The 16,797-nt window shown below is 38.3% G+C and overlaps 2 protein-coding genes across 2 annotated transcripts in view; one reads left to right on the top strand and one right to left on the bottom strand.

The window, feature by feature from the left end:
• Positions 1 to 721, bottom strand: part of LOC101847123 (rRNA-processing protein fyv7) — a 9,835-nt gene extending 9,114 nt beyond the window's left edge. The window contains exon 1 of the mRNA XM_005103513.2: positions 477 to 721. Coding sequence (XP_005103570.1) covers positions 477 to 537 — 61 coding nt within the window. The 5' untranslated portion in view covers positions 538 to 721. The remainder of the gene's footprint in view (positions 1 to 476) is intronic.
• A 317-nt stretch (positions 722 to 1,038) lies between these two features.
• LOC101846895 (transmembrane protein 60) lies at positions 1,039 to 6,457 on the top strand. The gene is made up of 2 exons (XM_005103512.3): positions 1,039 to 1,195; positions 3,254 to 6,457. The coding sequence occupies exons 1-2, from the start codon at positions 1,039 to 1,041 to the stop codon at positions 3,502 to 3,504; spliced, it is 408 nt and encodes a 135-aa protein (XP_005103569.1). The 3' UTR covers positions 3,505 to 6,457.
• Positions 6,458 to 16,797: the final 10,340 nt, after the last annotated feature.

Genomic DNA, 16,797 nt, shown 5'->3' with positions numbered 1-16,797 from the left:
AAGCCCCCCTGAAACCCCCCTACTCTTGGGGCCAAAACCGGCGAATAACAAATGCGGGGTGGGAACTACCGAAAAAGCGCCGGCTAGCTTAGGTGCCCGGTTACCGTGTACGTAGACACAGCGAATCTAGAAATCTAGATCTATCTAGAACTAGATCTAGATATGGCCTAAATTTTAATTACTCTGTTTTATTAATTGAGTATTAGATCTACTGTCTAGATTTATAGGCTAGATCTAGATCTATATATAGATTCTATATCTAGATTTCTAGATCTAGATCTAGATATCTAGTAGATATATAGATCTAGATCTAGATTCTAGATCTACATCTAGATATCTAGATCTAGAATCTAGATCTAGATAGAAAATCTAGATCTAGATATAGATTTAGATCTGGATCTATCAGTCAGTTCAGTCAGAGTCAGGACAAACTAAAGTAGACAGAGGCTGAGAGGTTGTTAATCAGGCTCACATACCTTCTTTTTTGTTTCCAAAAAATGTTTTGAAGTCTTCACCCTTTTTCTTTGCTCTATTCATTGTGACTGATGATTCAAAGGTCAGTAGAAGGTCTAGGTCTACTGTATTACAACTCTATCTATACTATAGTATACGAATAATAGTCTGTAAACAGCTTGCCTTTTACTTTTAGCCAACGAGGCCTTTAGCCAAAGAACACATTGGTTTGTTGTTGTTGCAGAAAGTAGAAGTCTTTTAAGAAAAAAACTTGTTCCTTAAGTAGTTTGCCAAATTGGCTTTTTTTTAGTATGATTCAGTATGAAACTTGTCAAAACAATGACAGCATAGCCTCAATCTATTCTGAATTTATTCCTTACAAAACGTAAGTCGAAAATATTTGTAAAACAAAAAGTCCAATCAATTATCACACACAACCTTTAATTTATTGACTGATTGCTTGTTTGAGTGGACCCAGGCAAATAAATCTTATGAAAACACTCTTATTTGAATGAAAATAAGTTTACACAATATTGATCGATTTCTTCTGCGAAAAGAGTCAAAAACCAGCTCATTTGTTAGAAAATGGCGACTGTTCATAAGGCCCTATTCACTTGGTTTGTTACACTGATATTTTTTATCCTGTTTGTGCTTCGTGCAGATGACACTGTTGATTGGAACTGGTTTCTGATTTTCATACCGTTATGGATATTCGATGCTGCCATCATGATATACATCATAGGTGAAGTAAAATCCTCGCGTGTGTGTTGTTTTGTTCAATGTTCGTCAACAATAACAAGACTTCTTTTGTCTTAAGAGTCTCTAGAGTTTAGACATCATCAAGTTGAGTTTGAGTCAAGAGTCTTTTTACCCCCCCCCCCCCCCAAACATCAACAAACACAATAAAGAAGAGACATAATCCTCTTTACCCTAACCGTAACCCTACTCCTACCCAACTCCAACCCTTAGCCTTAACCCTCTATTCGAACAAGTCATTTCGTCACACTGTCATTTCGTCACACCGTGGTGCAGTCAAGACGTCACAGTCATCTCGTCACACCCCAAATCCACAAGGTTGAATGGAGAAGTTGGCGTCGGTGGCCTAGTGGTTAGGCTACCAGACTTGTTCGAGCCGCGGGCCCGACGTTTTGTCCTTGGGAAAGGCACTTTACAGTACACGAATTTTTTTCACTTCACTCTTCACCCAGGTGGAAATGGGTACCCGGCCACAGACAGCGAAAGATGTTGTCAGTATGTTAGTGTTTTAGCGCCTATAAATGGCTGCTTGCACTGTATGCTTCCCAGGAAGTTTAGTTTGTTTCAGAATGCTCTCAGTTCTGCTGGGGTAATACTTATACAGTGGAACTCGGATTCAACGAGCTCGGATTCAACGGATGAGATAGATTCCCCGTTTTTTTCTTCTTTAAAATCAATAAAAATAACCCGGATTCAATGAGCAGTAAAATCAGCGAGCTCGGATTCAACTAGGTCTCTTCCAGGGTGAATAGCCCCCACAGACGTGGCTTCGCTCATTTTCCTCTCAGAACGAACATTATCCATTCCCGGAAACCATCATTGCACCTGATCATGAACCATTGGCATTATTCACTTAGCCGATTGCATGAGACCAATCAGCGGCCTTTTTTCATACCAACACACATGTGTTGTTGGCACGTGCACGTGTCTACTCTTGCATGTGTCGGGGTCGAAAGGGCAGCCTGCACACGTGCGACTGTGTGTGCGTATGGGGGGAAAGGAGGGGGGCACTAGCGGTCCGGGCGTTGAACGTCGCAGATAAAAAATGGTCTCACTCAGTCTTCCCCCCCCCCCGGTAACTGATCATTATTACAAAGAAAGCTAGTCTTGACGTAGATCTACGTAATGAATTGTGCACTGGTCTATGGAATCAAAAGTTGCCGTTAAAATGCTGCTAGGCTCTACACAGCAACACAACTTTTTGGTAAACAATCGAGATGACACAGACGTGTGCATATTTGAACAAATCGGTCTTTTTTTTACGCAGCTCATAATATGCAAGCATTGCAGGCACTACTTGTGACTTCTCTTTATACATCTTTGGTGGACATTACTTGCTCAGTGCCTGTAATTACACAAAACCTCGTGTTTGCTGTAACGAACACTCGGATTCAACGAGATTTTTGGTCAGGCACGGCGACCTCGTTGAATTCGAGTTCCACTGTAGTATAGATTGTGAAGCGCATAGCTATAGAGCTTGCTGTTGAGCGGGGATTTGTGCTATACAAATGCTATATCTATTATTATTATATATATATATATATATATATATATATATATATATATATATAGGACCAATGAAATGGCATAGTTTAAGTAATATTTTAACAACATGGGGGGTTTGGGGGGGGGGGGGGCATGTCCCCCTGACCTAAAAAGAATCTAAGCCAATTAGGTTTGGTATCTTCTTGAATACAATTTATTTGCAAAGGTTTTAGTGGCCAGCATCATGTGTTCTGCAGCAAAAATTATGGCAGTTCAGCCCCCAAAACAGCGCATCTGTGTGCAGGTCTGAAAGTAACCCGTACCCCTTCCCCTTTAACCTAACCCTAACCCTCTATTAGATACTCTCTTTCATAGTGGTCGCTCATTACGGAATTCCTCTGTGGTAGACCTTCAACTTCACCGGTGCCATTTATTCTGCATTATGATGGGTGGTTGGGGGTATTTGGAGTGGAAAGAATTCTCATCTTTCCTTCGAATATATTCCCAAAGTCAATCTGCTAGATGTTTGTAATTTTACTATTGTTTCTGTTTTTTGCAGTGAACATAATCATCCACTATCGGTCTCCGCACTATTTGCACCATGTGGACAGGAACGAGATGACAATGAAACGCAAGTATGCACTCTTGGTCTGCTGCCTCTTCAAGATTGCATTCCAGTTTTTGGTTTGCCTTCGTCTGGAATATTTCTCCATCAGCTTATACTATGTCCTCATTCCCCTGTGGATTATGTTGGCGGCTGGACTTGGAGATAACTTTCGCGTCCTTGTTGCCAAGGTACCCTACAGGTGACACAGGGATCCTCTGTACAAATATGTGTAGATCATTATACTTTACTTTATGCTGTATGTGACAGATGAAGCATCTCATTGACTCTGAGCTGAGGTGTCGCAAGCAAGCTAATGTTTGAATTTGGACCAACAGGAGAAAGCTTGCATCATGCGGAAGTGTCGAAAAATCAACAACCCAATGCTTTAAAATTTCCAGTGTATGAAGGAACTGTCAAGTGTGTGAGTGTTTGATCGATCAGAGCTCTTATTATTTATATGATCTCAGACTTAGTACTACGACTTTCACTCCAAATTCCCTCGATAAGTTTCTTTGCAGATATTGGTGTATTGAGATAGACTGGCTCGTTGGGCTGACTGGAGGAAAAGTGTGACTTTCCAAATAACAGATGGTGTGGCAGAACTTTGATTTGTTCTATACAGAATTCTGAATGTTGCTGAGTCTGGGAAGATTCTCTATCTGTTGGGGCGGGGGGGTTGGGGGTTTTTTTTGGTTGTTGTTCTATGAGGGGAGGGGGGTTCTCGCTTGGTGGACAAGAATATAAATAGATCATTCAGATGAAATAAATGAGTTGTATTGTGGGGGAAAAAAGTGATGCTTCAAATACAAACGCATGGGGTTTCATGTCATATCTGGTTCAGAAATGTTACTCGTTCATAATGAATACTGTATAGTTTCCTCTTCTTTTTCAATTCATTATGATGACATGTATGGTGTTGATGTATGAATATGAGATTTATTACACTGTTTACTCATTCCAGTCTTAAAGTTCTTGAAATAATGAGAATATCACATGCATTAATATCATCATAATGTGGTTCATTCTCATGAAGGAATGTGAGAAGATGGAGAATCTGTTTTGCAATATAATGCTGTGGCTTGTGGAAGAGTGGGAGGAGAAAGATGTTGCCAGTGGTCCTGCAAGTTGGCATGTCAGAAGAGCGGATGTGAAACAGAACTTATAAATGTTTGGGCAATCACAAATTATACTCTTTGTCCTTGTGATTTCTTGAAAGTTGATTCTTCAAAAGCACCTTTCGCACATGAGGTCACGGTAACCCAGGTGTGGCCCCAGGGGGAGTGGAGGCCCTGGATGTGCATGCTGGGTCATTTAAGTTCTGAATGGGGGGGCCCAAGTTTACTTTTACCGCTTTTTTTCTATCACTGCTAATTTTTTAATAATGATAATTGTTAGATTGGATTTATACAGCGCTCTATCCCATATGAGTATAAGCTCTAAGAAAGGCAATGTTGCTCAACCTGTCCATATAAGAAAACCCCTTTCTAATGCATTGCGATAGTAATTACTGCCATCAACACTTGCACTGAAAATTGGAGCGCAATGGTGGAGTGTATAAGTTTTACGTAGTCCTCTTCTTTTCTCTTTAAGAGTTTGCACAATCAGTCAAAGTATTATTCATGTCATGAGTAGTATCTTTTTTTCATAATGTATGATACCAGTAGGGCCTTTATATATATATGTATATTTATATATACATATAATTTTTTTTTTTCATTTTGAATCGATCAGGAGGAGAGTATGTTTTGGTTGAGCCAGGCAGGGAGAGAAGAGTGAAAATGGTTGGTGTCAAAATATTGGCATTTTATGTCTTAAATCAAGGGACTTGCTGTTTTGTAAAAAAAAAATTTGCCCTGTTTACCATGACAGTAACAGTTTTTGCTTGCTACTAGTGGTTGATGGTTCCATCATAGATATATTAATTCTTTCCTTGTGCTGTGTTTCAGTTGACGTGTGTTAGTACTTTGAAGCCTTTTCCAACACAGCCATGGGTTTTTCTGTTGTCTTCCTGCGTCACAAACCTTTGAACAAAAATAGATCATTTCTCTTATGAACACTCACCCTTTATGCTGAATATAAGCTTGAACAGGCTTCTTTTTTTTTTTCCTTTTGTTTGTTTGCTTTTTTCTAGATTATACGTGCGGTGATGGAGCGATTAGTGCGCTCGTCTCCGAAGCAGAAAGTCCGGGTTCGAGCCTCGGTTCGGACACAGATTTTTTTCACCCCCACCTGCCCGCCCAGCAGTAATAGGTACCTGATTTTGAGTTGGGGAAGTAAAGGCGGCATGGAAAGGAACTGGCCACCCTACCACAATATGCCGAAGGCCCAGGAAGTTGTCTTGAACTATCATAAGGCAATCCCCAATGTCCAGATCGGATGCGGGAACAACTTTACTTATTTTGTAATTCCCTGAACGAATAAGTCTACATGGGATTTTCCATAATCTTTGCCATTATATTCTGATTTTGATAAATTATCATTAGAAAAGAAAAAAGAGTTTGATTTGGTTAATATCTCAGACTTGATGGTAACAGCAGGCCTGTGAGTTACTATTTCTTGATGTGGGTGCTATTTTCCCTAATGTTTTCAGAAATTTTGCTGATTGTGAATAAGTTTTTGCTTTTTCATTTTTACTCTTGCATTGGTGTCTGTGCGTGTATAATGTGTCCTCTTCTATCTAGTCATGTGTGTTTTTTTGTACTGGCAGAGAGTTATCATGAACGTTCTTGTGCTGTCAGTGAATATCAGCCCCTGTTGATCATGCTTTAACTCAACCATTGTCCATATCACTAAATTAACTAAATAGTAAATTCCTGCTGTTTTTCGCACAGTTTGCATGTTCCTTTTTTATGAATCATGTCAATTGGGCTGTTAAAATACCACTGATTCCCGATGGTGAATATGTGTGAGTGGGTGATAATTGATATGCATACATGAATGTATTTGTTTATGCACATATTTCCAAGCGAAGCGTTCAATGACACTAGTCATTACCTGGGTGATCCTCACCGCCCACTAGCGTTACAACATCGCCCACTAGCGGGCAATTTCACCCAGTTTGATAAACACTGATCTTATGATATAAATGATTCGCTCGAGTGGAGAATACTCTAATCATATCAAGATTGTAGCTTTTGATTAGGTAATAAAACTTTTTTTTTTTAATTTTTACATATATGTGAGGCATCTTGGTGAAATCCGGCGCTCATCAAAATAGTTAAATTGAAGAAACAGGCACATTTTCCACCAGTTTGGCAATTTTTATCAAATTTCCGTTTTTTGGCTCAACACCTTTCGTGTACTTATAAAAACGCATTTCCATGTGAATTTCTTAGAAAAACGTTGATTAAAGGCACAAAATATGTTATTTTATCGCTTTCAGGAACTCTCAAGCTATTGAAATTATCAAACTTTGGCGGTCATTTTATCGCTAATTTTACCACTGAGACCAGGAGACCCCTCCTCCTTCTATCGCAAATATACTGATTTCTATTCAAGAATAGATAGATGGGTATTTCTTTCATCAAAAGTAACACAAATAAACAAGCTTTAAGTTGATACCAATATCTCCAAATGCCCAAAATTTGACAAGCGCCTGATTCCACCGCATCGTGACACATATATATCTGAAGTGGACTTCGGTGTATCTGAATGTCGTTTGTCTTTTCTCTGAGGGAAAAAAAACTTATAAGGCTTCACGATGGGCAAAGATTTGACTGATCCATAATGGCAGGAGCGATTGAGTTGTCAAATATTGTGGATATTGCACTCACAGAAGTTCTTGCATGATGCATTGATATGCCCCCCCTACTTCTTTTTCAATGTCATCGTAGAGGTAATTTTCTTCCTGGTGAAACATGGCCATTGTTGTAGTGACTTTCTGTAAGGTGTGAAGTAAAACTCTGCATGAACGTTATGAACTCAAAATGTTGCTGGTACTAGTATGTACATGACATGTACATAATTGTGTGTTTGCATTTAATTGTTCAGTATTATCTTTTATTTTTATGGAAAGAGACTTAATTCTCATTTTGTGTGACTCTGTTTCAAACTGGATAGAGCTGGTGGTATCACAACAGGCATGCCACTTTTGGTATATTGGCATGATATGTATTTCACACGCCTTTTAGAACAGTCCCACCTGAAACCCCGAAGATTTTTTTGACTCGGGTGGGCATGGCCCCCGTAAAGACCCCGGGATTTGAAAGTCACTCAAAAGATATATATATTATATGTGGTCGCTTTTAAGCTCAAGGGTGCTATCCGGAAAAATGGTGTTTTGAGAAAATCGAAGGTATAGTTTTGGACCCTTGTTCAGTTTCTTTAAAAGAGGAGAGTTTTCTCTATAACCAAACAAATATACATAGCAATGAAACCAAACTTCTCCTCTATAGGTAGGGTAATGCCTACTTTTGGTGTAGGTAAGATTTCTGGAAACCCCGGAAATCTGGGTTAGCCCGCTTGTCCTTAAAAGCTACCAATTATGTTACTATGTAATTAGGCCTAGTGTGATATAATAATTCACTGGAATACATCAAATATCTCAAAAACTAATCGTTTGCAACGGATAAGAATCCTAAATTCATATAAAACGATAAAAAATGAACAAGGAAGGTGCTATGAAACAATACATGAGAATGAGACTGAAGTGAAAGGAAAATACATCTTGCAGCTTCTCAAACATACTGAGCCCAAAACTTTGACAAAGATTTTTATTGCTGTGTCTTGATCTGTCGTATGAGTTACATAGGGCTAGGCCTATAATAATATAATAGCTCGTCCATCAATATCTGGCCATGACTAATGCATCCACAAAGGAGAATATTTCTCCATTAAAACAGAAGAATAAGAAGAATGAAAGGGCAAGATGACTTGTGGCTACATAGGCCTATACTCTTGAAATATTTGTTTGAAATTCAAATGCTAAATGTTGGGAAAAAAGCAAGAAAAGGTACACATAAATCACAGAGGTACAATTTTTCAAAGAATTGAAACAGTTTTTTTCTCTCTCCTGAAGAATATTGCTTCCTGGGCTTAAAAGATTTTAACAGTTCGACCACCGCGTCGTAATGCAAAGGATTCAAACCCTGGTTCACCCATACCGCTGCCTAGCATGGTACCGATACTAGCAGCTGAGATGACAGTGCATCCCTGTAGAAGTTTGAGTCGTAAATTTGTCTGTAAAACTGCGGTTTGTGTAACTTTAGACAAAATATGTTGAAGGTGTGTCAGTTTTTTCTTCTTGTTTCCCTGTGAACATTCCCATGGAGGTGTCCTGTGCCTTTGAAATGAGCGAGTGGTTGGCAGGTGCTCTGGTGTGGTTTGTTTCTTCTTTCCTATCAAGCATCTATCGTCCTTATCTCTCCTCCTTTTTTGTGCTTGTTACTCTCTTGTAATGACACGTCTAATCTTCGGCACTTATATGACCTTTTTGTGTTGCAATTGCCGTAAAATACTTATTAAAACTGAAAAGCTTTGAAGTGAGAGCTAGGTAAATGAATGTCGTGTAATTTAAAAATAAATTTATCAAATGTGAACATGATTTATTTTATGCATCATACACTTGTACCGACAATACACTGCGATATATACATGTATACATAAAGAATATTATATACTACTGTACTTCATGTTTCTTTTCTACTTTTTCATCTTTTAATGTTTCATAGTTGGCCTTTGTGGCCAGCATTTTTGACTTGTTTTTTGTTTAGCATTATTTTATTGTTCCACTGTCTTTTCTGTTGCCATACTTTTTTGTTCAATAACGCAGTCAATGTGGTCTTGTGTTGACTGTTGACTGTTTTATTGAGGTTTTCTAAACTTGTGCATCATGTCAGAAGTCGTGTCCTAGTGTAGAGATTAAAAGGTGGTTGTTTTTATATCAGACTGAATTGAAAACTAAGAATTTAAAAACTTATAAAACTACTTAGTTCCGAAATACTCCAGCAGGGATTCTAACCCATATATATTGTATATGTGAGGCGTCATGGTGGAATCAGGTGCTCGTCGAAATGAAGTAATCAAAGAAATTAGTATTTTTCTATCTGTTTGGCAACTTTTGTTGAATTTTGGGGGGGTTTTGTCCCAGCACTTTTATGTCCATTTAAAAACACATTTATGTATGAATCTTACCCAAAAAAACATTGATCAAAGAAAAAGTGATAATTTGCAGTTTCAAACGACTCTCAAGCTATGGAAGTCACCAAACTTTGGTGGCCATTTTCTCGCTAATTTTACCTCTGAATCGAGGCGACCCCTGCCTCCTTCAATCGCAAATTTCTTGACTTCTTTTTATGATACATGGATCTTTGTTTCATCGAAACCAACGTAAATGAACAAACTATAACTCACTTGAGCCTGAGCTATTTTTCACCCGACAACCATTGCAGCCTGACAGTTTTAGGGTATATTGAATCGTTAACCACAAAAAGACTGAGACAATCAAACCTATCATAATTTTTTTAATGCAACAAAAGAAAAAAAAAAAGCTCTCACAGAAAAAGAAAACTGCATCAGATTTGTCGCAATAGTTTTTGGGGTTTTTTTTCCCATATTTTGAAATTGCATTGTCTTGGGGTTTCGCAACTTTTGTTTGCACCCAATTTGTAATTAGTAATAAAAAACATCTATTGTAATGCGGGGGTGACTGACTTATTCCGTTACAGCTCAAAGTATCACACGTAACTTCACCAAATTTTTTACGAAACGAAACAAGTGGGTCAACTGTTGGCTCGCCGCTTCTTGTAGCTTGTAACCGAAAAGCACCGGAGACATTGATCGATAAAGCGTATCCCGTAAATACAAAGGATTCTGCCATTGGGCCAACAGGGCGTCTCGTAAATACACGGCAATATGCTCAAGTGTGTTAAAATGATACCAATAACTCCATATGCCCAAAAATTGACAAGAGCCTGATTCCACCGTATCGAGACACATTTTACTCCTACTACTTCCTGCAGAACTGACAGGTGGGTGTTTGGCGGGTGCTCTGATGTGGTTTGCTTCTTCTTTCCTATCAAACATCTATCGTCCTGATCTCTCCTCCTTTTTTTTGTTTTGTTTCTCTGTTGTAACATCTCTAATCTTTGGCACTTACATGACCTTATTGTGTTGCAAGTGCCATAAAACCACTTACTAAAACTAAAGAACTGACAGGGCTACCTTTGATTTTGAACTGTCATGTTGGATTTGCCCTTGACACTGGTAAGTCTTTTGGACAAGGCACGGTTATTGGAATGGGGTGTAATGTAAAAAGAATGTCATGGCCTTTTTGAATGATATCAATGCCACCTTTTTACATTGGCAAGTACATGTAGTACTTTTGTGGACTAGTTATTTTGTAACATGTTTTGGAAAGATTTTTCATTGTCACCAACCCCTGAGAATTTTCCCATTTGTGATAATGATTAATATGAATAACTGCGCCTTCGTTCATTCCTTCAGTAGATGTGTGTGCATGCTATACAGTTTTTCCTGTACAGGTACGTTGAGTCACTGTGGCTTCCTTGTGGTCACTTTGTACATTTCTTGTGCCATAAAGCTCAGGTGTAACTTTGGAACTGTTTTGGTCTCTTTTTCTGCTGTCTTCAGTCCCTTGTGGAGCATAGGCCGCCAACATGGCCACAACATGCTCTCTCTCCAGTCTGTGAGTAGTTGGCGGGTGCTCTGGTGTGGTTTCTTCTTTTTTACTGTCTAACATCTGCCGTATTTATCTCCCCTCCTTCTTTTTTGTGTTTGTTACTCTCTTGTAACACCTCTAATCTTCAGTATTTATATAACCCTATTGTGTTGCAAGTGCTGTAAAACTCTTACTTAGTCTAAAATCTCTCCTGTCTTCACGATCCTTAGCCAGTCTCTCCAATTGTCCCTAGGAATGCCGAGTCCTCCTATCCTGTGTTTCATCATCACAGCTTCAAGTGTTCTTTGGCCTTGCTCTTTTCCTTTCCCTTTGAAGGTACCAGGTTAAGGATTGCAATGTTGTGGTACTGGTTACAAGCTTGCTGCAAAGAGTGTGGCCTATCATCGTGAAAAAATAGATTGATCTTGAAAATGTCAAAGTCAGTTTATAGTGTTCTTGTTTTAAATAATTACAGTGGAGACCACTTTAACGAGTCCTGAAATAACGAGAAGTCTGTTAAAAAGACACTTCTAAAACCCTGTTTTTTCCCTTCTTTATCTTTGTAAATAAAATACTGCTATAGCGTTATCCGAAAAACATGCGATTCGGTTATAGCGTAATATATTGCTCCTGCTGTGCACAGCGCATAGGCCAATTATACATACACCTAAAACTTCACCAGTTGAGAAACTTGTTGGGGATCTAGCAAAACAAAGAATGGGAGAGCCCACGTATTCCAACAATGAAGGCCCGAGCGAATGAGTGGGGAGGGTGTGGCATGCACAGACAAGCGGAACGCTTATATAATGCAGCCCACTACAAGTTATATCAAATCGGCTCTCTGTAACAGAAATGTACGACCTTCACTTCAGACTCGGACTCTTCCATTCGACTTTGAAAAACTGTTTACTTTCTTTGTGAGTGTGAGTTCAACTTACTGTGTGTGGAAGCTGTACTGAGGCACAGGGTAGCCAGCTGAAGCGTGCCACTTGTAGTGGGTCCTTCTTTCTTTCCGCCCTCCAGTATTCCTGTCTGCTTGTCGTGCTTTCTCTCAGCAATACACGACTGTTGTTTCATCGATTTGTATCTCTGTACTCAAAATTGATCTTCGTTTGTCTTTTCCACGTTACAGTCAGTGGACTCCACTTAAACCAAACACAATCAATTTGAAAAAAGCTGTAAATCAAAAGAAAAGAAAATCCCCCCCAATTTCTTTTTCTTTTATTTGAGCAACCTCTCTGAACGGATACCCCATCTGAACTATTTCAGTATAAGTGGATTCCACTGAAGTTCCATTGAATGAAGGGGTTTTTGAGAATTACTTTACTCTGAGAGAATGAGAATAAAAGCAGCTTGTGTGCGACGCCTTGAGTCTTGGTGTGTTTTACATGCGGTGACCCCCGATATTTGCAGGGTGTGAATTTGTAAAAAGTTACAATGAATATAATGATGTGAAGTGTGATATTATGGTGTAATAAAAATTACACTTAAAATAAATCAATGACTGATCTTTACGGAAAATGAGGTCTGTGTTTTTATTTTACAATAAAATCAAAATTGTGTTGTGTCAGTATACATCAACATTGAACTGAGGGGTCAAATTTTTGTCTTTTTTTTATCTCCGTCTGTCTGTTTTTCTTTTTCCCCACACCCCGCACTACATAGTTTTTAATCTGAAACTAAACAGACCGTTTTCTGCGCGCTCATACATGTACAACCTTATGCAGTTTGGAGCGCCGTAAAACACCTAACAACACACACCACAAAAACTAGAAAGAAAAACAAAACAAAGACCCTCTTTAGTTTAGTTTTAGTAAGAGTTTTACGGCACTTGCAACACAATAAGTTATATAAGTGCCGAAGAATAGATCTAAATTATGTGTTACAAGAGAGTAACAAACACAAAAAAGAAAGAGGTGAGATGAGTACGACAGATTTTTGACAGGAAAGAAGGAGCAAACCACACCAGAGCACCCGCAGACCCTCTTTGATGCATGAAATGCTCCAGTGACAGTGCCAAACAAAGAACAGAAAAGCTTGATATAGAAGTATACAGTGCAGACAGTACATTTTGCTGTAAGCTCATTGGTTGTTAACTACTCTTTGAATAAGAGCGAGCCATACGGTAACTCTCTCCATGGTTTTATGCACCCCGCATAATTTAGCAAAATTTGATAATTTTTTGCTTAATTTCTCATTAATTTCCTTTATCATTCTTTGGTTTTTTAAAAACAGAATCGCACAATTTCACATTCTTCGGCTCAGTTTGCATAATTTCACAATTTTTCTTGCATAAAACGACGGGGACAGGAACCTCTATAAACATATAATGGACAAACACGAGACTTTTGGAATTATTGGATAAACTGCATAAAAGAAATAAAAACTTAACCATTACCAATGTTTCAGAACAAAACACATGTTTTAGTAAGAGTTTTACAGCACTTGCAACGCAATAAGGTCATATAAGTGCCAAAGATTAGAGGTGTTGCAAGAGAGTAACAAACACAAAAAAGAAGGAGGGGAGATAAAGGCGATAGATGTTTGATAGGAAAGAAGAAGCAAACCACACCGGAGCACCCGCCAACCACCAACGCCAAAGATTAGAGAAGTTACTAAACTGTAACATACAAATATAAAGGAAGAGAGATTTAAAGAATATATGTAATGGATGTTTGGTAGGAAAGAAAGGGAAAACTACATCAGAGCACCCATTAACAATATAACACCCAATAATCTTTATTGTTTTGTTTTAGTAAGTGTTTTACGGCACTTGCAACACAATATGGTCATACAAATGCCGAAGATTAGAGGTGTTACAAGAGGGTAGTAACAAACACAAAAAAAAGGAGGAGAGATAAAGGATGACAGATGTTTGGTAGGAAAGAAAGGGCAAATTACACTAGAGCACCCATCAACAATATAATACCCATTCATCTTTAATTTAGCCTTTCTAGCATCAAAACCACAACTCAACTCCAATTCACAGATATAATACAACAAACAAAAATACTGTTACAACATAGTTTTATTCATAAACTACGTTTCAATGTATGGTAAAAAGTTACTTTTGACAGGCATTTTCAAGTGATGGAATTGCTCTCATTGAAAGAACAAAGCTAAAAGTAAATATCTGACTGGGGAAAAGCAAGCTAATCACACTTTCCAGCAAATTTTTTCCACTAAATCTGAGAACTGTAAACTGAAAAGAACTCGGAATTCATATATTCATTGCATTTTCTACGGTAACTTTTCATCTTTCCAGGAGTAATCCGTTTTAACATTAAATTTACATCTATCAACGTCAAGCAAAAGGGCAGCTTTAACCATCTTTACAGTGCTTCTGTTTCTAGGATGAAGACACTCTTTACTGTGCACTGTCAAACTATACTCCAAGTAGTGGAATCACGCACTTGTCAATTTTTGGGCACGTGCAGTTACTTATATGATCTTGAAGCTTGTTCATTTGCCTTGCTTCTTACGGGAAAAAAATACCCATCTAACTTAATAGAAGTCAAGATACGCCATTGAAGGAGGTGGGGGTCTCCTGGTTTCAGAGGTAAAAATAGCGAGAAAATGACCACCAAAGTTCAGTGACCTCCACAGTTTGGGAGTGTTTGGGAGACTGCAAATTTACATTCTTAGTGCCTTTAATAAATGATTTTCCGTAAAACCCACACAGAAATGAGTTTTTAAATTGATATAAAAGGTGTCAAGCTAGATAACAAAAATTTAATAAAAATTGCCAAACCAGCAGAAAAATGCTGATATCTTCGATTTCATTATTTTGACGAACGCCTGATTTCAACTTTCTTTCTTGCATCCATCTCAGCACGCTTGATGAGTGCAACACTCAGAATCATAACACAGAAAAGTCTCATGACATTGTCACGATACAATACATCACGTAAGTATGAAAGTGCATCAAGACTTGTTGATATGGCAGAAACATTATATTATTGGCATCATGTACAAAACTTGCAGACAGAAAACTTAATCATGTGACTGTTCTATGCATTGCAGCACCTGACTTGCATAATTTACAAGTTTTCTAAAACAATGTACCCTCAAGATATCCACATGGTGTTCCAAAAGCTTGGATTCAGTTAACTGCTAGCAGCTTTGTACGGCTGTAGACAGTATCTTTCTTCTGCAACTCAGGACCGACACTCCAAAGTCATTGTAAGAGATTGTATAAAATTATTAAAATAAAAAGCACCCTAAAACCTTTGTCAAAGACGGCAGAAAAACAAAAATACCCTAAAACCACTGTCATCAAGGATGGTAGAAAAGTCAAAATAGAGTCTACCCTCATTGTCAGAGAATAGAAAAAGAGTGTACATCCTAAAACCATAGTGAGAGATTGCAGAAGAAAAAGGAAAAGAAAGGTGATATAATGTAGGCTACTCTCATTGACAAGATTCAGAGTCTCTGAAAGCTCCTAATAACATGAGCACAGATGCAAGGGATGAAAAAAAGAACAAACCTTAAAAAAAATATGTGAATATTATTCTCACAGATGGATCCAGTCCTTTGGAATACATGTGCCCATTTTGCCATATTATTATTATTATCATTATCATTATTATTATTATATCAAGGCAACAATGACATTTTTACGGCAATGACATTTGAATACTCAAAACATAAGGCACTGGAGGATTAAACAAAAACATCCTTTTTTTCTCAGAAAAGTTTGTTGTCCTGCTTTCCGGTATGATACCCTAGTGCTGGAGAACTCAATATAAATAATAAAAATAACTCTTTACGCAATTGAGTTCACCGTGAAGCCAAAAACTTGCACCCATTGAAAATGAAGCACTGTGACTGTATGTTACTCTTTACTTTTTGGTAACAGGAAATTTTACACCCCTTTCAACACCGAACTGTAACTTACAGTGTAAGATGTTTAAAGAGGTAGAACTTCCAAATTTAACATCCATCTCAGAAAGCATGGAGCCGAATGGGTGAAGAGCCAAGGCCAACCTCATTATATTCATTATAATTAAATGATATAATCAAAACCCAGCATGATACAAACAGAGCAAATGGATTCCTGTTGCTCTTATGGCCAAGCAGCAACTGTTTTTAGAATTCCAGTAGAGGTTTCACGGCGCTCGCAACTGCATAGGGTCAGTGAGTGCCAAGGGGTGGATGTCAACAGAGAAGCCTGTACAGGGAATCAGGCTTACTCTGCTCACCACTCAAACTTCTACAGCACAAAGGCTGCTTCGACAATCAAGGCACCCCAGAAATAGCGGGTCACAAGAGTGTGACAAACATACAAAAGAAGTAGAGGAAAATGACAATAGTAAGGATTTGGAAAGAAAAAGCAGCAGTTCCTTGTTGCAGTTCAGGAACAGTTATGAGCGTGACATTGATGAATCAGCCCATTTACAATTCTACAGTAACAGAGCATAAGAACAAGTTAATGCCCCCCTTTGGGAATGCAACTGTTATGAAGCACCATGCAAAACAAAGCTACCAAAGGAAAAATAATACCAAGTAATTGGTAAGTTATCTCTTCTTAGACATTACAAGCTCTTTCTAGCAAAAACGAGGGGGGAAAATACAGTTGACTACGGATGAGTTGATGTCGTTTGGGGAGTGAAAAATAGATAAACTCATCCGAAGTTCATCTTAATCGTTGGGACCTGTAGAGAAGAGGAGGTGCTGGGACCCGAGAAAAAGATCAGCTTAACCGAAGATCAACTCGAATGAGCTCAACACAAGCGGGAGTCGACTGCACGAGTGACATAAATCAGGACATAAATTTTAAGAGATGAATCCTTGGGAATACATGAGAAAATAATGTCTACAGACATAACCAACTGTCATCATCATCATCATAATTATTACAACTACTATCCATGAAATA

The sequence above is a fragment of the Aplysia californica genome, unplaced genomic scaffold (assembly GCF_000002075.1).
Source record: "Aplysia californica isolate F4 #8 unplaced genomic scaffold, AplCal3.0 scaffold00376, whole genome shotgun sequence".
NCBI classification, from domain to species: Eukaryota; Metazoa; Mollusca; class Gastropoda; order Aplysiida; family Aplysiidae; genus Aplysia; species Aplysia californica.
Note: the sequence above shows the minus strand (reverse complement) of the source record. Positions and strands in the feature narration are given on the sequence as shown.

Bases quoted from the DNA above. Each gene is read 5' to 3' on its own strand.
- LOC101846895 (XM_005103512.3), top strand. From the start codon at position 1,039: ATGGCGACTGTTCATAAGGCCCTATTCACTTGGTTTGTTACACTGATA. The intron at 1,196-3,253 runs GTGAAGTAAAAT...TGTTTTTTGCAG, and splicing joins CATCATGATATACATCATAG to TGAACATAATCATCCACTAT.